The sequence below is a fragment of the Durio zibethinus genome, chromosome 26, assembly GCF_047325235.1.
Source record: "Durio zibethinus cultivar Kanyao isolate XHJ-2024 chromosome 26, ASM4732523v1, whole genome shotgun sequence".
NCBI classification, from domain to species: domain Eukaryota; kingdom Viridiplantae; phylum Streptophyta; class Magnoliopsida; order Malvales; family Malvaceae; genus Durio; species Durio zibethinus.
In genome coordinates this window covers 14368075-14390846 of record NC_143187.1, presented here as the reverse complement: position 1 = coordinate 14390846, position 22772 = coordinate 14368075, and the positions used below count along the sequence as shown (strand labels likewise).

At 31.2% G+C, this 22772-nt stretch overlaps 2 protein-coding genes and 2 pseudogenes across 9 annotated transcripts; 1 reads left to right on the top strand and 3 right to left on the bottom strand.

Moving 5' to 3' along the window:
* Window positions 1-296: 296 nt before the first annotated feature.
* On the bottom strand, window positions 297-4193 carry LOC111274299 (subtilisin-like protease SBT5.4). The gene is made up of 9 exons (XM_089755167.1): window positions 4078-4193; window positions 3899-3993; window positions 3549-3657; window positions 1687-2221; window positions 1493-1587; window positions 1133-1378; window positions 936-1050; window positions 574-787; window positions 297-490 (listed from the first exon to the last, which is right to left on the bottom strand). The coding sequence occupies exons 1-9, from the start codon at window positions 4191-4193 to the stop codon at window positions 456-458; spliced, it is 1560 nt and encodes a 519-aa protein (XP_089611293.1). The 3' UTR covers window positions 297-455.
* A 996-nt stretch (window positions 4194-5189) lies between these two features.
* LOC111274298 (aspartate aminotransferase, cytoplasmic pseudogene) lies at window positions 5190-6816 on the bottom strand (annotated as a pseudogene).
* Window positions 6817-14109: 7293 nt separating this feature from the next.
* Window positions 14110-17748, top strand: LOC111274070 (DNA-directed RNA polymerases IV and V subunit 4-like). 8 transcript variants are annotated; one of them, XM_089755427.1, is made up of 11 exons: window positions 14110-14212; window positions 14359-14477; window positions 14635-14694; window positions 14793-14858; window positions 14991-15089; window positions 16541-16652; window positions 16729-16806; window positions 16939-16972; window positions 17046-17114; window positions 17239-17333; window positions 17469-17748. In XM_089755427.1, the coding sequence occupies exons 2-10, from the start codon at window positions 14381-14383 to the stop codon at window positions 17311-17313; spliced, it is 690 nt and encodes a 229-aa protein (XP_089611553.1). In that variant the 5' UTR covers window positions 14110-14212; window positions 14359-14380; the 3' UTR covers window positions 17314-17333; window positions 17469-17748. The 8 variants fall into 8 exon arrangements, with proteins under 8 accessions (XP_089611553.1, XP_022714460.2, XP_022714461.2 ...); XM_022858725.2 differs by having other exon boundaries at window positions 16487-16652; XM_022858726.2 differs by having other exon boundaries at window positions 14793-14864.
* A 372-nt stretch (window positions 17749-18120) lies between these two features.
* Window positions 18121-18897, bottom strand: LOC111274071 (ATP-dependent 6-phosphofructokinase 2-like; annotated as a pseudogene).
* Window positions 18898-22772: the final 3875 nt, after the last annotated feature.

Sequence of the window (22772 nt, the reverse complement as noted above, 5' to 3'; positions counted from 1 at the left end):
AGTAGGCCATTTTGAGTTGGGCCGAACCAAATATATTTGTGTGTTCTTATTCTTGATTTGAGCTTGTTATTTTGTGTGGTTGCTGCGCGTGGGTATTGTGGTATTTCCCAACAAGTTCATCCTACTCCTAATTCTCTTTATGACTCTCCTTTTGACCTCATCTATTTTGACTTGTGCATCAGAATACAAACGCAAGGGACACTCTTTGCTTTTGTCTTTAATCATCCTTTTCTTTTGTCTTTCTAGGAGTTCCCTAAGATCGGGCCCAGCACAAATAGGACATTTGTAGGGACCTTCAAAGAAAAGTTTAATCATTGTTTGGTTGTGGCCAATGGCGCAAAGAAAGTCCAAATAGTCGCCGACTGTCAAGTCATAGACCAAACCAGGATCCGGTCGTTTGGGTCTGATATGTCCAGAACCACACTTAAGTGGTGATGCCTTAACGAATGACCCGTTCACCACAGGGTTTCCAGTATTTCTCTTGTTCTCGCTATTACAGGATATTCATAAAGAAACTTAGTATACGATATATATACTAATTGATAACGTGGACAGAAAATTGAAAAGCTTTACCAGTTGTCATAATTGCAGATCGTATTGCAGCTGGACTCCAGTTGAGCTTAAGTGTCTTCAGAATATCAGCAACTCCAGAAACGTGAGGGCAAGACATTGATGTACCAGATTTCCTATTGAAAGCAATTCTGCGGGCATCAAAGGGAAATTTTGTGGGGGCCATTTCTCCACGGACGGCAGCTATGATTTCCACTCCAGGTGCCGTAATGTCAGGCTGAACATTATCAAACAAAGACATATTGCAAGTTGCAGCGTAGAAAATGTCGTTCTTAGAATATTAAGTTTCTCTACCATTCGCATAATCACAAAATAATTAAGGAAATACTTATATGCAAAACAAACAGTAGAATTTGCAGTTCAACCTTAAGGATCTCTGATGTAATCTTGTTTAGTCCTTGAGAGGAGAATTCTGCCATAAATGGAGCAGGTTCTGTATACAGTAGTGCCATTGTGGCAGTGATATATGCCAGAGGATTACTGAACAAAAATTCTAATAATTAGATTGATAGAGTAGATGTGTTTGTGGATGTTTGTATGAGTAAGAGCAAGCGAGTGATACTCGGAAGAATTGATGTAGGCAAAGACTGAAAGACCATCCTCATAGTTGATATGCGATGTTGGAAGGACATGAAGGTCATCTACAATTTGATTCGCAGTGAGCTTGTCATTGCATAGAATCATCTCAACAGCCCCAGCCCGTGCTGCTCGCCATCCCTTGGCTACCCTTCCATCCCTACCTCTCAGGATTGCTACAATTTTACCCTTCATCTTCTCAGGATCAAGCGTCCCTTCCTTACACAGCGGACTGCATTAAGACAATCATTATGCACGCTCTTAATACTTAAAAGCATGTAAATACAATTAATACTGCGGCTCGTTATCATAAATTCCAGAGGAGATTGAAACAAGATTGTCTTACGCATTACGAGAAGATGCATTGGCAACTTTGGCCTGTGCACCACTAATAAGTGGATAAAATCTATATTCAGGAAGAGGCTTGGAAAGGCTTTTGCCCTGATGTTCAACAGAAATGATACGAAGATAAATAAATTATATTGAGGGAATGACAAGCTTAGCTGGAGAAGAAATTATGCATAGATAGGGCAAAAGAACCTTAAGTTGGAGACCGTTATGTAGTTCAACAGAATTTTGAAATTCTCGGTCCAAGGTGCTGGCTCCAACAGTTATCATCCAGGGTGAGACATTTGAGACAGATCCAACCTGAGGTCCTGAATTTCCAGCAGAGCGTACAAGTATAATACCTTGTTTAACGGCATGGAATGCCCCAATGGAAAGGCCATCCATCAAGTAATCACTAGCGTCAGAACCGAGTGACACTGAAATCACATCTGCCCCGTCATGTATGGCCATATCAAATCCAGCCATGATATCAGCATCAAAGCATTCACGTCCGTTAAGTGGTGACCAGCACTCCTTATAAGCAGCTACCCGTGCTCTAGGCGAGCCACTTTTGACAGTCCCGTTGGCCGCACCTAGGATTGTGGCTCCTAGAACAAAGTTCACACCCGCAGTTGACAGTGTGTGAGTGCCGTGGCCATCATGGTCACGCGCAGAGTTTTCAGAATAGTTCAGCTTTCCACCTTCGGAAAGATAACCTTTGTTGAAATACCTTGCTCCAATGAGCTTCCTGCACGGGGTCACCAATAGGCAATAGTTAAGACGAAAAAATTTAGATAGAAATTTTTTAGATGAAAATCATGAAATTTTCTATTAAAAATGATTAACTAATAAATTAAAATAATAAATTAAAATTGATAAATTAAAAGATTTAATGTATAAATTGAATGTGTAAAAATTTTTAAAAAATAAATAAATTTATATATTTTTTAAATAGATATTTTTAATAAAAAAAATTGATAAAATTTTTATTGTCAAATAAATGTTGATCAAAATTAAATTATAAATAATTTTTTTAATTTTTTTTACTTACTATTAATTTTCACATTAAATTTTATTAATTTATCAATTTAAATTTTTTATTAAATTATTTTTTAAATAAAACTTCATAAACTCTACTCAAAAAAACTTTATATAAATGTTTTCCATAGTAAACTAGGTGTTGACACGTAGTTACTCTAGAACCACTTGTAGCTTTACCAAAATTAGAAAGAAGAAGAAAGAAGCCGCAACTAACTGAATCAAATATATTAAAAGATTTTTTAGTCCTATCTTAATCATAACCTGGATTATATATGGATGGGTGGAATGGAAGGCTCAAATTATATATCAGTGTTTACTTTTTAGCAAGGTGTAATTAGTAGCGCTTAAAACTGACAGAGAAGTAGGTAGGTAAGTGCAGTTATATAAAAAGATTAACATAATTATACATATCGAATAGAAAATCCAATTGAAATCAAATCAATCATAGCTGATGAATTTTTTTTTTTTTTTACCCAATGAATAGTCATGACAATTGATAAATTGATAAAATCTCAATATTTATCAATTTATCAATATAATTATAAGCCGGAACTCAGCTCATTTGCCAATAACTATTGGCAAGCTTAACTGTTGAAAGGAACCGCAGCCTTAGAGTCATTATGGCATCCACCATTCCACCTGGAAGGAACAGGTCCAAACCCTTTGTTACTAAAACTCTTTGATTCGGCCAAATGCCTAAAACAATCCTATTTAATTAAGGGATATAAATATGAAAAGAAGAAGCAGACGAACAAAATCCAAGATATTATTAATGGGACGCGTCTACGTCCACCTAGGAGACACTTTTTGTCTTTTTATGTGCTGATTTGTCCCTTGCTAGCTCCAAATTTCCATTTGGATATTTGGTTTTTTTTTTTTTTCCTACCTTTTATGTTTCTCCAAACACGAATAAGATTAAGATCAGAAAGACAGAGGATCTTGGATGAGATGAAGTGAAAAGAAAAAAAGAATGGTAATTACCCCAGTCCAGGTTTGCTACGATTGCATCTTCACCAAAACTGGCTTTCTTTCACAAGGAACCGGGAATCACCCCATTGTTCTCGAGGGACATGAATTCCCATGAACGGCTCGTGTGCAATTGCCTTCCTTGGTTTGGAAAAACTAACACAACTTCAGGATGCTCTGCATGCAAAATTAACATTATCTGAAAAGTATCTGCTTCTATTAGAAGTTAGGGCGTTATTAGAGTTAGAGAGATATATTTATATATATATATATATATATATAAATACTCGCTCTGTTATTCAATGAAATATATTAATTCTAGTTGTAATTTTGTTAATTATATATCAAACAGGAATTACGTCCCAATGCACTTAAGATGTCTACAATACGGCCAAAGTGAATATCAATACGTTATTACTTGCAATCTCAGCGGTCTCCTCCTCCTCAAGGGTGGCAGCAAAGCGGTTAATGGTTGTTTTGTACGAAAAAAAAGATGGCTTTTCTGACCTTCTCCTTAGTACGTGTAAACAACAAATTAAGTGAAAAAACATGCAGCGTGAGCATTTCAGATCAGTATATCAACACCAGAAGGCGTACCTTCCCAAGAATGATCCAAGGAGATTATAAAGAGAATGAGTCGCTAGTTTAAGATCAGCTTCTGATAATTGTGGGCCATGTGCATGCGACCCCAAGTAGACTATGTATTTCTTCATCAATGGACAAAAAAGAAAAAAGGAAAAGAGCTCAGCTCAGTTAGAACTTATGGAATCAGAAAATTAACTGAAAACACTAATTTCAGATTTATGCTGCAAGGAGAAGAAAGTATTTTACTACTATTTCACCTTTTTGATCGCAAATGCGGATGCTTGGAGTATGAAAAAGAATATAGCGAACAATGGAAGCAAAGTAAAAGCTTTGGGAACCACATTATTACGCTCAAAGGTGCAGGTGATGAGGTTTAAACTTCCCTTATCGGTGCTTAAAATTTAAAGGGTTGTTGTAATTTATATTATCAGTTGCACGTGCACCTGCTTCCCTTGTTTTATACAAAGATAAACTCTGTTTTTTCGGATAGATAGAAGCCTACTTCAAGATCATATAGGTTACTTGTAATTAAATTACTTGTATACTAGTAGAACTAGAAGAAATAAGAATCATAAACGGAAGACAGATTCTGTTCGGAAGAAATTCTAAGCGCCGAGGGTTTTGTTTTTTTACATTAATTATTACAGGATTAGAAAGAATTTATATTTAATATAATAATATAATGTCAATACATAAATGTTATACATTAAAATCAAATATTTTATAAAAAAATTTAATTTTAAAATTTAAAAAATAAATACATTTAATATTTTAATTATATTTAAAATTTATTTTTATATTAAATGTGTTATTCACCGAATGTTTAGTATTTATATACTAAATAGGCATCAATTATAAATCTATATAAGAATATATAAATCCATAAAAGAATGTATACAATCATTTTTTTTCTGTTCTAAAAAAACCATATATAACGGTGGATAATTTGATTCAGGAAAGCTACTTGGTTGGTCCAGGGGATTGGGATCATTTATTAATGACCATCAAAGTTCGCTTTAGCATTGTAGCATCGTGATTGTATTCGTGGTAGAAGTAGACTACTAACAGTAGCATTAGTTATTAGATTATTATATATATATATATATATTGCTAATCAGAATGTTTTACTCATTGTACATATCACTATTCTTAGGAATGGTGGCTATAATTGATGCACCATTAATAGGTGGATTAGAATACATAGACCTAATCACAAGATTCAATTGGCTCTCAGCCCTGCTTGCAACATCAGCTGCTTTACGGACAATGCTGAGAACACCAACATGCTCCCCATAAAGTTCTATGTTTCTTGCATAACTATAAGCTATAAGGCATCTCCCAACATCTGCAACAAACAAACGAGCAGCGTCTAAGTTACAGCTTACGAATCTCTGGTAAGCACTATTGAAGAAAGGCAATAACCCTTTTGATCTTATAAACTACAGATCTGTTCCCATTGCCTGAAAGTTGGGTCAACATCGGTTGGGTTAATGAGCATACGGATGCAGAAGCACTATTGCTCCAATTAGTGCTACAACAAGATCCTCTAACAAGTCTTGGAAATTAAGCCCACAAGTTGTTGGATCATAGAAGCAACAAGTCTTCACTGACAATCCTACCATCGTGAAAAACTTCAAATGGCTATCCCTTGATGGTAGTGGAAAGTATGTAGTATGTTGGTTGTGATGCTTGGTTAAAAACTCAGATCTAACCCTCGAGGAACTTGTACCACACAACCACTGAGCAGTAACCACTCTCTTCTTTTGAATAAGAGAACAATCATCACCAAGAATGGGTTTAGCATTATTGAATTCTCCAAGACCAAAAATTATAAGATAAGGAAAGGAAGTCTATGTTGTTTTGAACACCCCATGTACTTATAACCTCTTTATCTTTATCTTTTAAAGTGGGCATATCAATAAGAATTTGAGAGAGATACAAGGTATAAAATGGCCCAAACAAGCTAGTAGAGTTCTTGATCAAACAAACCACATTTTCACCATTAAACTCAAAAACCCGTGACAAAACAGAAGTAGTTTCATTTCTTTCATTCAGAATTCCATAAATCAATTCCAAACCATGAGCAGTGTCACCTTTCAATCCAATAAGTGTCTTGTATACCTCAACAGTAATATCAACAATACAATTTTAAATCATAAAATTCCAGCCTAAGAGTATAGTGGTGGTGACAAAAGATGATGAAAACAAATGGTAACCGTATATCTTAGCAGCGAAACAAAGAACATCAATTATTCTAACTAAATCAGGATTAATTTGTTTCAATACAACTTGCCACCCATTGATATGACTCTTTCCTATTACAAGAAGTCTAAATCTGTAATGATCATTAACCATAACCAACTTATTCTCAAGCACACACATCCTTAAATAGGATCCTTCAAGCTTCCAACAAACATCAACAGCCCCTAAAATGATAGGTTTAGCTAATTTTCCATTGTTTTCAACATCAACAAACCCAAACTCATTCCATTCAACAAAATGCAGTACATTTTTTAACATAAAAGGACTAGAAATTGAATAACTAGCATGCTCAATATCCATTTCAACATGTAATTTAGCAAAATTAAACTCATTAAACATTTTAAGTATTAGCATGTCTAGGATGAATTTTGGTAGCAGTGGATTCAAAGGAAAAGAAGGATTTACAAGGATTACCATAGAAGTGTTATGTTCAACTTGTTGTTCAGTTTGCTGGTTCTTTCCCATGATCATCTCATAATCACTCACCATTTCATTGATATTTTCCAAACTAGTAGATAATTGGTTAAGTTGTGAACTAAAGCTTTATAGGTCGGATCGAATTCCTTCTTGCAACCGTTCAAAGGCATTGTCCAATTGTTCAAACATATTGTCCAACTTGGAATCCAAATGCTCCATTAGTTCATGTAGAAGAGTGTCGTCAATCTGAAATCTGGTTTTTACACCCTCGTCTATGGCTAAGATTGAGGCTCTGATACTATTAATATGTGCCAAAAATTAATGAACTCAATAAGAAGATAACAGAATAAGGAAGAATATATTAGAAAGAAGTAGAATAGAGAGAAAAGAAAGAAGAAGAAGAAAATTCTGGAGAGAGGACAAATTTTTGTATTTTTCACACATATGAGAATGAGAGATTACATTTCCCTACTACCCTTTAATCCTAGTTAACGACACCATACAACTACACTCCTGAATTATCGGATTCCTAGTTCAGACTCTCTTTCACTCTCCCATTTCTTACGTTAATAGAAGATAATAAAAATAAAAGAAATGGCCTAAGAGGCAGACAACCACAACAAACCCAAGATCAATTTAAAGCAACATGTCTAATAGTAATAAGAACCCAATAAATCTGGCTTGAAACAGTTTTTCTCAACTATTGATAAAGTGCAAAGATCTAACAAATCTAATGTTCACATGGGCTTTTCACCAGCTAGGTAAGAGGGATATCCACTATGATTTTAGCTATTTTTCAATTGAAAATACTGCTAAATTAGGTAAAACCAATTTCTTTCAGACAAAAAACTTATCATTTTTCCAACTTTCGAGCTTGAAACATTTTCTCTTGTGGGTTATGCTTTTGAATTCCATAGTGTTATGGGTTTGATTCTACTGACATCTTTGCTTTGCCAAAATCTAAGATATAGCTTCAGGTGCTTTCTTTTATTCTCTTCATGTCAACTTCGAAACTTATACTCCACAATCCTTTTCACTACTTCAGCCATCTCTCGCTTCTTCAAAATTTCTACAGTTGCAACTTCATGTCTTTAATCTATAATATTTCAGTCAGTTCTTTTCTTTTTTTCATTTTTTGTTCAAACCCAAAAAAAAAAAAAGGAAGAGCACAACTAAAAAAATAAAAACAAAAAAAAAAAGAAAAGATGAATGAATAGTTTAAAAGAGAGAAAGTAGGTAAAGAGAAAGAAAAGAGAGAAAATTGATAAAAAAAAAATTGAAAGATTAAAAGTGAAAGATTTATCTCACCATCTGCCATTATTTCTTTCTTCAAGTTAAAGATTGTTGCGTGAAATCCAATCAATTTTTTTTAATCTTTCAAATTTTGTCATATCTACCATCTTTCTGCTAATATCTCCAAATCTTACTTTTTTTTAATAAAAAAATTAATGTTAAATCAATTAATTTTTTCTCATATTTTCTCTTCATTATCTCCCACCTTCCTCTTTTATATTTTTTTAATGAAGAAAGTTAAGATAAAGGTTTAAAAATAGTCAAATATGATCAAAATGAACAAAATTTAATTTGCTAGAAATCAATCATTCTCGGTTTTGCTCAAGTTTGAGTTTTTTAATAAAAAATTATATTTATTCAGTTATTAATTTAAATATAACATAATATAAATAAAAATATTGCTAAAAGCACCATAAGATCATTGGAAATGAAATCAATAAACATAAATTATTAGTTGTTAGTTTTTAAATAATTCAAAAGATAAGATAAAAATATAAACAATTAATATAAAAAAATTTAAAATATCACCGACAAACATATATAGATGCACTAAAAAATTTCAATATTTAAGCTAAAAATATTTTGAAAATGTATTAAAAAAGCAACACATTTTTTCATTATAATAATTTTTAAAAGAGCTTAGAGAGATTTGAAAATGAGTAATTTGATTTAAAGACTATTTGAAAATTATTTTCTCTGAGCATCTAAATGTTCTTAATCAAAGGTTAATAGTTCCTTGAAACACATGCAAAACCAATTTTTGTAATATTATAATTACTTAGTGAAATGTATCAAATAGATGTTAATTTTATCTTGTAGGATGTGAAATTACTTAGTGAAACACAATCTAAGTGCTATTATAATTACTTGGTGAAATGTATCAGCATATGGAGGTTCTAAAATTAGTTCATGAAGCCGAATATAACATACTTGATTATTCTTTTTTCTTATATCTTTTTTTTTCTCTATTAGTTTTTCAAAAGCTTTTATAACCTATAAAGATCAAATCCTTTGTTAGGAACACTAAATTTTAAAACATAACAAATAAAAAAACTTATTTAAACCTTTCTTTACTCTACTTTCACCACTCAATTTGGTTTGTTCGCAGTCGATTTGTTGATCCAAGTGTTTGTAGGAAGTTGAATTTAAGTATTCTAAGCAATTGTTTGACAAATAATTTGTATATAATATATATTCTGAAATTTTGCGTGGATTCTAACATTTGATGAGAGGGGTGATTTCAAGTTAATTCCAAATATCTTATTTTGGTGTAATGAATCTCCTATTAATATACTCAATGTGACTTTGGGACAACAATTTTAAATAGTATATTTATAGGTCAGCTGTATTTGTATCTGAGTTTTCTAAACTATTGTTATTATTGCAAAATCAATAACAGACTATTTCCAAGCATCATATATCACCAATGTCACATCTGCGCTAATCATCCTATTCACTAGAAGTATCATCAACCAAAATAACCAAAATCAACTAACTTCTTGCTCTAACTTCAGGAAATGCAAATTTTTTATATTTTTTGTTTATAAAATTTTATAAGAAATTTAATAATTAACATAATTATAAGAAATCCTAACATAATTAAGTAAAAAAACTCATTTCAAACAAGTAAAAATGAATTCCTTATATAAGACAACATTATAAACATATTTATTAAAATCAACACTCTAAAAGAAAACAATCATAATGTAATAACATAATAGAATTATTCAGTTTTAAATAAACTTATAAAAATAAAAAAATAAAATAGATGTTACCATAGAAATTCAAAAACAAATACTTGGAATTAAAATAAAAAACAGCTAAATAAATTCTAAAGAAAATATCCAAAAAAAAAAAGGAAACATATTAGGGCCACTTCTGGTCCATTTTCATTAGATCTATAAGGGGAGCTATTTTTTTTCTTTCAAAACTAGCTTGAAGACTTAAAATCCAGCAAATCACCATGCATGCAATGAAAAATAATAGCAAATTGAAAAATAGTAAAGCTTATAGCTAAAATTAAGAACCTCCTAAAGGTTTTTTGCTTTAACAACACCCCTCGAGGTTAGTCCAATATCATTTCAACGAATTGTTACAAAAGTATGAATTAGACCCTTATCAAATAGAATCATGGTTATTCTATAGCCAAAAAGAGACATTGTCCAAGTCTATTAAAAAGTAAAGGAAAAAAGGTAAGAGTGATAAATTTAAGCAAAGTAAGACAAATAAACATATACTGGACCTTAAAGAAGTTGTATAAATTTTATTTCTTCATCACCTTACATCTTAACATTTTTAATTTGAAAACCATAAAGATCTATTGCATGCCATAATATAAAGTAAAAAAATGGATAACTATTGATATGTAGGAATTACATGAAGTGTGGAACATAATGTCTACAAATTGCTCACATAGAATAAAACAACATTAAATAATTTGTACAACAAAAAAAAAAAGTCTATTATGGGTATAAAAAAATAAGTTACAAAGCAGTCAAATGATTGGATTTTTACCTAGAATGAAATTTACTTGATTGAGTCATTTCTTAAAGCCATAAAAGAAATCAATCCTTCAAATTTTATAAAATAGTGCCTAAGCTTGAAAAAATATAGCTATTGGAATTGAAATTTTAAGACAAAATAGCATATGATAGAAAGTTGATAAAAATCATTTTAAAAATCAACAAATATAGCTCTACTAAAGAATAAAATGAATAGAACAAAAGAGCTAACAAAAGACAATATAAAACAACAACTTACCATAACATGGAGCATAACATTATTTAATATTAACTAACAAAACTTATGTATCTGTTTTCATACATCTTAAACTATAACAAACTTTTTCATGATGAAGTTGTGTAAAAAAAAATCTAAGTTCAATTGAAAAGTACCTAATTTCTTTGTTTTCAGACATAAGCTAGTTTTGTTAATAGCCAAAACTATATCCACAAGAAATAGCATTCAAACCAAAAAAGCACGTTAAAAAATAGAATTAAAAAAAACCATGCATATTTTTTATGCCTAAATTACTAAGCATAACAATAAATTATAGTTTTAAAAGCACGTGTGAGTGATAGAAAAATAATTTTTTTAAAAACAAATCAATAGTCAGCATAATTATAAGAAATCTACATCACTATCAGGTTTGAAAATAAAAAAAAATATGCCTTTTAAAAGCCTCACTATAAAAGAGTGGCAATAAACTAGGTTTTATAATTTGACGAAAGGAATAAACCTAAAATGGGAGTAACAATTTCTACAATTATGAAAAAAGTTTAAATTTGAATAAATATGAAAGATTGTAAAAAGAACATCAATTAAAGACCAATCTTGTTTAGGTATAGACTTTTGACCTAGTTTATTAATGCTTAAATAGATTCAATGTCATTTAAATTTGGTATGATGGGTTCATACATTATTATCAACCTTTTAAAAGAAGACTTTCAAGCTAATTTCTCTACTTTTACAGTGGGTGGCGCATTTGAGTGTGTTTAACATAATTAAGTATTGCAAAAGATGTTTTATTCAAGAAGGAAGCATTTTTTGCAAGCATCTAAAGGGCCACAACTATGCAAGAGTTTCCTATGGGTTGGTTAACATCAGAATTGACGTATTAAAGGGCTTTATGTACTCTCCATACATTTCTACAACTTTCATCGTATGTTTAGCCACCTCAAAAGAGTGTTCCATATCAAAAACAACATTAATGATGTTATTCCCCCTTTGTAACATTAATAGTGAATACATTTGCACAAAATTAAATGAAAAAAAACCTCAACATCAATAGTTAACAGTTAAGAAATCAAGATATATTTGTTTGTTCAATGAACTGAAGAATGTACCATCTTTTGAACAGTTATGGGGGATTAAGATCACCATTCAAAATGTAAACATGTGAACTTGAAGGATCTTTTTAATTCTTTCACATGTCTTTCTAAGCCTTGGATGTTTCGAAGATAATACTTTTTTTATGAAAACAACATGCCAAAAAAAAAAAAGCAAGGCAAATTTTTTATTCATATTGATATATATCCTTACAAACTAAGAACGCTTAATGAATAACAAATGAGCCAAAATGTAGAAATTAAATATCTAATACAATTACAAACTCTTTAACGAAAGGCTCAAACGAATAACCAACACCTTGTTTGGGATAGATAATGAAGAGACCATGAACTATTGCTCTTACCTATGATATGTGATGTGAAAATGCTAAAAGAGTGTGCCTCGTTAGTAGAGCAATGTAAACCTTTATTTAAAACTTTACCTCACCCATATTGGACATTAAGTTCTATAGGTAGGGCCATGAAAACACTTAGGCTTTGCTACACATACCTTCATCAATCATGAAAAATTTAAAATTCCAAAAATAAATAAATAAAAATGTAGAGAAAGAGCAAATTACTTCCAAATGGAAGGAATAAAATGGGGTTGATTCCAACATTGTTAAACATCAATTGATGCATCGTTGTGCTTTATTTTTCTTTTTCTTTTCTTTTTTTTCACCATGCCTCTCCTTCTATGTTAGACATCAAATTGTCTCCTCTTCTTCCTTTTTTCCTTTCCATATCTCTTTCTTTTTGGCTTTTTTTAATCATCTATCAAAAAAAAAACTATTGATTTTTTTTCATGAAATTATTTGCCACTTAAAGAAGAAGAATTCTTACATCTACTCTAATTCAATCTCATCTTGAGTTTAAAAAAAGAAAATCATTCCCTTATTAATTGTTTTTCTCAATTGCCTAATTCATTTTTTTTTAACTTTATCCTTTTTCCAAACCCTTTTCTTTTTTTTTTCTTCAACCAAAACTTTATCTTTTTTCTAGACTCTTCCTCTTTCTTTTTCTTTTTCTACCAAATATCCTCAGTAAATAATAAATTCCCTTTCAATCCTAATTGGACAAGTTGTCACACTAGCTTTTACTTGAAGATAAAATTATATGTTAGTTAAGATAATTAAAAAAAAAATTAACTTATGAGAAAAAGAGGCGTTCGAGTTAAGTTGACACACTCCACCCTTTTGATTTTTTTTTACACTTTATAAAACCCTAATTTTTTTTTGCTTCATTTTTCATTTTTCCTGTTTCTTTTTCTTCTTAAAAAAATCTCATTTATATTAAAAACAACAATGCCTCTTCTCAGACTTCAAATTTAGGCTAGATTACTGTTGTCATCGTCATTGTCTAGTTTGTCCTCAAAATTTCACCACTGATTATTTTAACCTTCTGTATACGATTCCAAACTCTCATTTAAAAAAAAAAAAAACCCTAAAAGCCTAGATTTAAAATCAAAACCGAAACTTTTAAGCCTCAAAATCTCTTTTTTCCTCTATCCGATCCTCTTAAGATTTTGATATGTTGCTATCTTCTTTTCACTTTTCATTTTCACTGTTCTCAATTACTCCAAAAATTCATGCAACTATGAGCTATCATGTGCCATTGTGGTTTCTGTCGCTGCTTGTGACCCATAAATGACCTCTTTTTTTTTTTTCCTATAAAATATCTCTAAATCAACTAAAAGTCTTCAAAACTAAAATCTTTTCCCACTTTCTTTTTTTGCTTTTTTAACTCTTTTTGACACTGCTTTTCTTCGTTGGATTTTTGCTTTTTATGTGTAATTTTTTTGGAACTATTTTCTATAGCTTCTCTTTGATGAATTTGTTGTGTTTTAGGGTGGCCTTTTGAGTCTGATAGTGGAAAGAAATGTTGTCTAAAGTCGTGAGAGATTTGAGATTTTTAATGGTGATGTAAGTGGCCTGTGGTTCAAAAGGCTCAAAGTTGAAAGTGACAAAAATATGTTTTGACGGATGACCGATGGGTTTTTGTGTGAAAATCGTCTAATAATTTTTTTAGAAGTTTCTCGAGAAACTTTTTTTAAAATTATCCTTTAATTTTTTTTACATTGCTTATTTGTCCATTCAATATAAAATGGAGACAATATTTATTTTAAGTTATAGATGAATTATTATTATTATTATTATTATTGTTATTATTATTATTAATTTTCGTTTTTTTAAAAGCCTTAACATAAATAAATAAATATATAAACAAAACACCCCAAATAGCTTTTAGGTCTTTCAAAGGAAGAAGCCATATCAACTGAAGTCCAAGACACAACGGCAGTCTACAAAATTCTTTCTCTGTTTCTGTCTCTCCGGTTTTCTTTCTGTAGGGTAAAATTTTTTATTCATCTTTTGCAGTGGGTTTGCAATTGCATTATTATTATTGAATTTATTGATGATTAATTTTGTGAAAAAAGTGAAAGCCTTAAAAATGGGTGGGTTTGTGGGTGGGTTTATTTTTGATGACCAATTCATAGATTTTACACATTGGTGGTTCAAATGTCGGAGAAGGGAGGCAAAGGGTTTTCATTGCCCACCAAAACAGCACCCAAATCTTCTCTCAAATCTACCCCTGCTTCTGCTACTGCTAGACATGGTTTGATTTTCTTCTCTTTCTCTTTCTGTATCTTATTTTTCTTTGATTCATGAGACGTATTCCGCATGCATGCATTCTTTCTCTTTCTTCTGTAAATATTTTGTTATCCTTTACCAATCTTCTTGGCTCACCCTTCTTCCATGGCGTCATTGAGAAGGAAAAGATGAAAATTCAGCAAAACCAAGGAGAGGAAGGAAAGTTCAGTTTGGAACCGAAGGTCCTTTTTCCCTTTGTCTTTTGAGTTTATCCTTCTGTGAACATCTGTTTCTTTTATCTTTATTCTCCTTATAAATCCTACTCTCTCTATTTTTGTAGGTTCACCTGACCTTAAATTTAATTTCTCATCACCAAAATCCGATGGCAAGTTTGCAACCCCTATTGGTAAAGGTACTATCCCTTCATCAGCTCTTGGGTTTTGGGGTAAAGGGGTTAACTTTTTTTTTTTTAGAACTACTATATTTTCTATGGCTATTACCTGTTTTTATTGATACCGCATATAATATAATATTCAAGGTGACTGGGCCAAGGGAGGAAAAGGAGGCAAGGTAGCCAATGGGGGAAAGACTCCTGTGGCAAAAGAAGCACAGTCATTGGAGCTCAGAGTTGAACAGGGTTTTTACTTGCCTTAACTGCTAATGTGTTTCTTTTGAGGATTTGTTACTCTTTGTTTACCAATTTAATTCTTTGCTACAGTCAGCATTTAGGTTGCATTTATTGTTTGGTTAAATGATTAACACTACTTTCAGGCATGGACTTAAATAGCATCCATGACGCGGTATAGCGGCCGCTATTTAGCGTTTGCCCGCTGTCCGCCACCGTTATTCACTGCAATGGAGGTGTGAATTGTCATTCACACAAATAGTGGTATATCGGTGTATGCATCCGCAAATAGCGGTATAATGGATGCTAAAACCATTATGTGTGCTTTTCTTTAATATATCTATGAATTTTATAGCATATTGATTTTGAATTATAACTAAAATATGTGAAAATTTGTTTTAGCCTATAAATGTAAGATTAAAATATTATAAATTACTTTAAATATCATAAATAAATATTATTATATCAAACTATTCTTTTGCTTTATTTTATGATAAATTGTGAAAATTTTTTAAAAAATTCACAACCACGATGAGCACAACTACTGTTATCTTATCCGTTATGTTTGTAATTGTGATAAACGCGACATGAAGGCTATGACCGCATTTTAAATCCTTGCTTTCAGGTGTAGGACTTGAAAACAAAAATTGCTTCTTTGCTAAGAATTTTAATTAGATTGCTTATTGTAGTGAGTGTGCATGCCATGGCACTCAATGTATAGATACGTAGTATTTTTCATTTTAATAATCTGCAATACATCCATTTTCAAGGGAGTAAATCCTTTTTCTTTTTCACTTTTATTCTAAGTATGTATGCTAGAATTCATAGTTGTAATCCTCTTTTCTTCAAGCATGAAAAATGTTTGGTGATGGAGAATTAGAAATTATGCTGTTAAATTGCTAAAGGAACATATTTTCTTTCCAATTGCCTTGTTGTGTGTTTTCCCCCCAATTTATAATGTTCTTGTTAGATCAATTTGCTGGCCAGTACTTTTCTTTGTGCTGATATAGTGTAATTACAACTTTCTTCATGTGTTACGTACTGGTTTTCTTTTGGCACCTGGATTTTTATTTCTTTATTTATTTTTAGATTGGTTCTTGAACTTTGTTGTAGTTCCTCTTCTTTTGGCCTTGTTATTTCTTTTATTTTCTCTCAACTATTCATCATGCACTTTGTAAAAATATAGGTTCTTTTTTGGCCTTGTTATTTCTTTTATTTTCTCTCAACTATTCATCATGCACTTTGTAAAAATATAGGTTCTTTCTTTCTTTTTTTTTTTTTTTTTTTTAATTTGCCTTGGTTTTAAGATTCATCTTCTTCTTTTCTTTTCTTTTTTTTTTTAAAATTAGTCTTGGTTTTAAGATTCGTTTTTTTTTTTAATTTTTCATTTTATTAGTATTGGTTTTCAGATTCATATCTGAAGCTTTTGCTTAGATTGGAAAGGTCCTTGCCATTATTTGCAGAACTTCCAAAAAATGTTAAGTGCCTTATGGATTGTGAGGCTGCAATTATCTTAGAAGGCATTCAGGAACAAATGGTTATACTCTCTGAAGATTCAACTATTAAGCTCCCTGAGTAAGAACTTTTTTACAACTTTTGATCTTATGTGGAAGGATTCATCAAATAGCTCTAACTTATCATCTCTTTTCAGATCATTTGATTTGGGACTGCGTTATGCCAAGACTGGTTGCTATTATACTAATCCCCAGTCTGTTAGACGAGTTCTTGAGTATCCTTGATTTTCCTTTTTCAATGGCACTTCTATATAGACATTTTTTTCTTTTTTGTTGTCACTGGTTGCTTTACATGAAATCTGTCTTTTGTGCTCTATCTCCTGTTGAACCATTAACTCAAATCTCAGGGTTCTTTCAAAATATGATGTCTCTTACAGTGAGGTATCAGGTCTTAACCTGAGTGATTAATTTTAAACTATCATGCTGTTGTCTCAGTTACAAATTGTTGTTGCAGATTTGTGTGATTGCAAATACTTGTCCAGAAACTGTTGATGAAGTTTTTGCACTTGTCCAATCCTTGGAGGTATGACTAGTATGTATACTTTTATTTGATGGATGAAATTGTTTATTATATCCCAAGGAGAGTAGAATGAGAGTTGTTGTAAAACAAAGAAAAGATAGTTTGAAGTTTTTATTGCTTGATCTAGGCTAAGAGAAGGGGGCTCAGTGAACCACTTAAAGATGTACTGGATGAGCTAGCTAAACTTAAAAAATCCACCTGATGCCATGCGCGGAAGCTGTGGTAAGATGGCTTTTTCTGGGATTTTACTGCAGTAGGTTATAGGTTGTGATTATTGTTTTGGGTGTACTGATAAACTGTGTGCATGTGGTCTGATAGACTGACTGTTTGGGGGTGTGGAATGTGCTTATTTTTCAGGGGAAGCCTTATTTGAAAGGAATTTCCTCTTCCTGTTGTTGATGGTTGTAGCCTCCATTTTCATGATCAGGGATTAGCTGGACCTCGTTCAGGATATTAGTGCAGGATATTATAACCATCGGTTCTTATCATGTGAATTTGTGGTTGAATAGAGATATTGTTATCTGTTGCAGCATTATTTTATGGTGTGTGTTCGTTGTGTGACCGGTATGTTAATATTTTGAGAACTGAACCTCTCAGCAATCCTTTGATATGGAAACACTAGTTGGATGGTTTGCTATCTTCTCTTATCTTCCTTGCTTTATTTATTACTTTTTTCTACTCTGTTGACTTTGCACTTATTTGTATATATCCGTAAAATGAAAAAAGGGATAGAAATAAAATTCACTTTCCTTTTCCTTTTTATCCATTCATTTGCACGGTACGAATTAGACTCTGATTAGCACATTTGACTCTGATTCTTGATTAGAAAGAGGGATAAAGGAAAAAATAAAATTGTGATCAGTTTGTGCCAGTGGGGGATAGATTTTATTGCGGCAACTTCTACAAATTGTAATTGATATGCTTGAAAAAAGAAAACATCTGTAGTGAATACTAAGTACATGAACGCATATTGTAACGTTGATACAGGTAAGCTGTGGCAATAATTCGGCTAGGACTTGACAAAATCAGGCTGATTGGTTACAGATCTGACCCATGCCCATTTATGGTCCTTAGTGTTCACTTCATTCTTTGCCGTTAACAGGACCAGAGACAAAACCAGTATACCCAGCCATTACCCCATGAATTGCTGAGTGAGCCAGAAGTGTACGGTACAAGTTATTGGTAACATTGGCCGGAACTGCTCTTATCATGTAAGTAGGATCTATATACCTCACCGTAAACAACTGTTTTGGGTGGTGTCTGTCCCACCATTTGTTGAGCTCTGACTTCAACCACGCACCAACATCCAGGGAAACCAAGTTGCCAGACTTATCCCTTTCTTCTTTCTGGGTATCAAATCCTGCCCTGCCCCTTCAGCAATAACCAGCACTGCGTGCCCGTTTTCTTCCAGCCTTTGTTCAAGAAACTCAAATAGCCCTCCCTCGCCTTCCAAGTAAAATTCAATTTCAGGAATTAAACAGCAGTCCACATCACGGCTGCTCAATGTTGCATGAAGGGTTATATGCCAGGTGCGTCGACCCATTAGCTTTACTGAACAAGTTCCATTCACTGCGCTCTCTGCCTCCACATGAGCTGCATGGATTGCTTGCTGGGCCATTGCTACGGCTGTCTGGAACCCAAATTATCTATCAATTATGCCCACATCATTGTCAACGGTTTTCGGAATTCCAGCAACTCCGACTATCAATTTCCGACTGCGAATCTCCTCAAATATCCTTTTAGCACCACGCATCGTGCCATCTTCGCCTATAATGTAAACCTATTGGTACACATTGAGCAAGCAAATGATATACACACACACACACACACACACACACACACACACACACACACACATATACATAAGCTCCAGAACGCAAGCACTAAGTCAAATTATAATCAAGAAGTAGGCCAGGCTACAAGAAGAAACCCAGCTGTTATGAACAAGGGACTGGTTAATACATATAGCACATGCACAGATATATTAATCAGGATAAAATTGACTATTTGAAAACGATACATGAAGTAAACAGATCAAATAAGTGCTCTACTGTCCTGTCAACAATCTTCAATTCTTTTTCAAGCTCTCAAGGGAGACATATAGGTCGTGGGTCTCTCTAAATCCCAACAATTTTATTTATTACTGCGTTATTCTTTTCGATTGTTTCAAAAGAGCTCCGAATCGAACTGATAGATTCTTTAGATGGTAATCATATGTGTTAAGAAGCTTGCTCTTTTAATCAATTCTTTTATTCTGCATGATAGATACTAAGGAATTTGGATGCAATTGAAAGGTTGATGATGGCCACCGTTGGGAGTTGATTTGGAGAAATACTGAGCTGGTCAATCTCAATACACTACTCGTCAGTTAAAAAACAAATCAAACACCAGAAAAAATGATAAACTAGATGATTACAGTGAGGTGAATTAAGAGGCAAGTCAATGCTTATATCCACCAGGCCGATTGAGAGAAAACTGGAAACTGGCATCTCTATTCTATTCTTTAATTAGGTCGAAGAAATTTGAGTATACATTGATTTTACAGGTGTTCAGACTCCAAGAATATGTTGGAGCATAGGGTTGTGAAGAATTTTCTTCTTCTTCTCTCTCTTCTGTCTATTATGCTTCTTCCTACTTCGTTCTTCTTCTGTTATCTTCTTGCTATGTTCATTAATTTTTGGCACGCATCAAAAATATGTTTGGTTGCATATGCATAAGAACTTTGGAATTTAAAATGGGATATCTAATTAAGGATTAATTGATTCTTTTTTATATATGACTACTGTTAGGCTTTAATAACTTACTAATGTCATAATATATAGATTCATGGATCTATCATTAGACATAGATTAAAAGAATCGCCATCAATCTTTTTTGTTAAAGTGTAATTGATTATCTAATTGAATATGTCATATTTAAAAAGGAGTCCTAACATTGATTTAGGTATTTTTAAATAGTAAATTATAATCCACAAAACTAAAGTTTAGATTCAGGAGTGCAGTTATGCTTAAAGAATGTTATAACATCCTCACAACGTCTATTCAAAAAATGTTATAGTTTGATTTCAAATTATCAAAACTTTAAAATATATTTATAATTTACCAAATAATTTTAATATTAAAAATTTTTCTTAAATTACTCCAATATATAGGTAATAATTTAAGATATTTTCTCACTTTAAGAGTATTTAAATAGACTATTTGTCACGTTTTGAAGAGGTTCTGTTTTTAGATTCACTTAATTTTGTTTCTAGAAATAAATACTTATAAATCGGATTTATAATCAGAAATATCCTCTAATCTGTTGGTAAAATTTTTTGTTGAAAATTATCCTCCAATCTATTGGTAGGATTTTATGCAATAAGACAAAAAATATTATTTTATTATTTTTTAAAACTTGATTTTTTTTAGAAAATTACAAGTCTTTCCAATATGTTGGTAAAATTTTATTTTGAAAATAAAATATTAGTCTTCCAATCTGTTGATAAGACTTTTTATTTTTATTTTTTTAAAATAAAAAAGTTTCTAAGGCTTTCTAATATGTTGGTAAAACCCTATTTTTTTAAAAAATGATTGCCTTCTAATTTATTAGTAAGGCTTTTATTTAAATATGTTTTTATAAAAATATCTTTAAAAAAAATAAATAATCAAATAAGTAAAATAGTTAAATAAATAAAAATAAAATAAAATAAAATAACTTAAAGTCGGCTCAGCTAAGCAGCTGGGCTATGCGACTTACTAAAATAAACCTTCACAATTCTAGATTTTGCAAAGAATTTTTTTTTTAAAAAAAAAAAAACTACTATAAAAAATCATATATATTTTTGAACAATTTTTCTCTCATTTTTCTCTCAAGAGTTTTCGTATAAACTTTTTCTCATCCCTATTCTTTGACTACTTTAGAACAACTTATAAGGATTTTGTAGTCAAATATTTTAGGGTTCCATTGATTGTCAAGTATATTCAAAGATTTTTTAAATTCCTTTAATTTAGGTAAAATCAATTTAACAGAATCCCTAGCTTTAATGCTCTGTGATCCTTTTTTATTTGATTTTCTATTTTATGTAGGTTAAGAAAAAATCCTAAAAATTCCTCTTTGTTCGATTCTTGTATAGGATTTCCAAAAAGTTTTGTTTGATTTTCTTTTCTTTTCTATTTATTTAGTTTTTATTAAAGAATAAACAGACAAATAAAAAAAATTTTGTTAGGGTTAAGCTCACATCAAAGTAACATACATTAGGCTTAAAGCCTAACAATATCAATAAAATCAAAACTGAAATTTTGGATGCATGCCCCAGATAAAATTGGGTGTCTATAATTGCCTTTCTTTACACATTCCTGTGAAACAAAAATGATGCAAAGACATAGATAACCATTGAGTTCGGTTTAACTCAAGCAATTTTAAAATGATGCAATTTTCAAAAAATTTTAAAGAATTCCTCTAAAAAAAGGCATAAAGCTTAAAAACTTTGATAACTTTTCTAAACAGAGATTCAAAAAATTAAACTCCTATATATAAAGGCAAATAAATTTAAGTTAAGAAATGGGCTCCTCTATATAAAGGCTAAACAACTTTAAAATAGGATCCTCTATATAGAGGCTAAATAACTTTAAAATAGGAAATGGCTAAGGTTAAACAACTTTAAAATAGAAAATGAGCTCTTCTATATAGAAGTTAAAAAACTTTAAAATAAGAAATGGTCTCCTCTATACAAAGGCTAAACAACTTTAAAATGAAGAAATGGGCTCCCCTATATAGAGATTAAAACAACTTTAAATTCAGAAATGAGCTCCTTTATATAGAGGCTAAACAACTTTAAAAACTTTAAATAGGAAATTATTAGCCTTGAATTGATCCCTAGTTTGAAATAACAAAACATTAAACTAAATCAACTTGATCAATATTTTGAAAAAGATTTGTTTAGTACATATTCTTAAGTTTTATATTTTGGTACTAAATAAATAATATATTTTTCATACTGTAAACAAACCATTTTTTGTTTTCATATTTCTTAAACTAAATCTATCTTTAAAAATTATTTATTTAAGCTTAAATGAAAGTCCAATTGTTGTTTTTAAAGTGAACTTATTCATTTTGGACTTAATACAATTTTAATAATATTGGTTTTTAGAAATAAATTAATTTAGGAAAGTTGTTTTACAAGAACAAAGTTTTTCAACATTGAACTTATTTTATTTTTCTGTATTAATTCACAAAGCTTTAACGTTTGAATTTTATATAGTTGAAAAGTTCTTTAAGTTTACTTTCTAACAAATCAAACAAAATCAAAATCAAAATTTTCTAAGAAAAGATTTTGAATTTTTACTAGACACTTTGTAGTTGTCTAAAAACTACACAAATGATAGATTTGAAAATTTACTATAATTCGTACACAATGAATTAGGTGATGAATTTTATATAGATAGAAAGCCTTTTAAGTCTAGTTTCTAAATCTTCAAACAGTTTTTTATTTGGATTTATATAACTCAAGATATAATCAAATAGTGAGTAAAGTGCAAAACAAAAGATAACCATCCAGCTTTTACAGGATCGATCCCTTTAGGAAAGGGATTGATTGATTTTTTACCCAGAATGCATTTTTGTGCTCCAGGTTGAAGAAGGGATCGATCACCCTATGTAGAGGATCGATCACCCTCTTGA

What these genes read in the sequence shown, in the direction of transcription:
- LOC111274299 (XM_089755167.1), bottom strand. Translation starts at nt 4,193, where the DNA reads ATGAAGAAATACATAGTCTACTTGGGGTCGCATGCACATGGCCCACAA. An exon ending in CTTGGATCATTCTTGGGAAG is followed by an intron (nt 3,994 to 4,077) that starts GTACGCCTTCTG and finishes ACACGTACTAAG; the next exon opens with GAGAAGGTCAGAAAAGCCAT. An exon ending in ATAACGGTCTCCAACTTAAG is followed by an intron (nt 1,588 to 1,686) that starts GTTCTTTTGCCC and finishes GTTGAACATCAG; the next exon opens with GGCAAAAGCCTTTCCAAGCC.
- LOC111274070 (XM_089755422.1), top strand. Translation starts at nt 14,381, where the DNA reads ATGTCGGAGAAGGGAGGCAAAGGGTTTTCATTGCCCACCAAAACAGCA. An exon ending in TCTGTTAGACGAGTTCTTGA is followed by an intron (nt 16,807 to 16,938) that starts GTATCCTTGATT and finishes CTCAAATCTCAG; the next exon opens with GGTTCTTTCAAAATATGATG. An exon ending in ATGATGTCTCTTACAGTGAG is followed by an intron (nt 16,973 to 17,045) that starts GTATCAGGTCTT and finishes TTGTTGTTGCAG; the next exon opens with ATTTGTGTGATTGCAAATAC.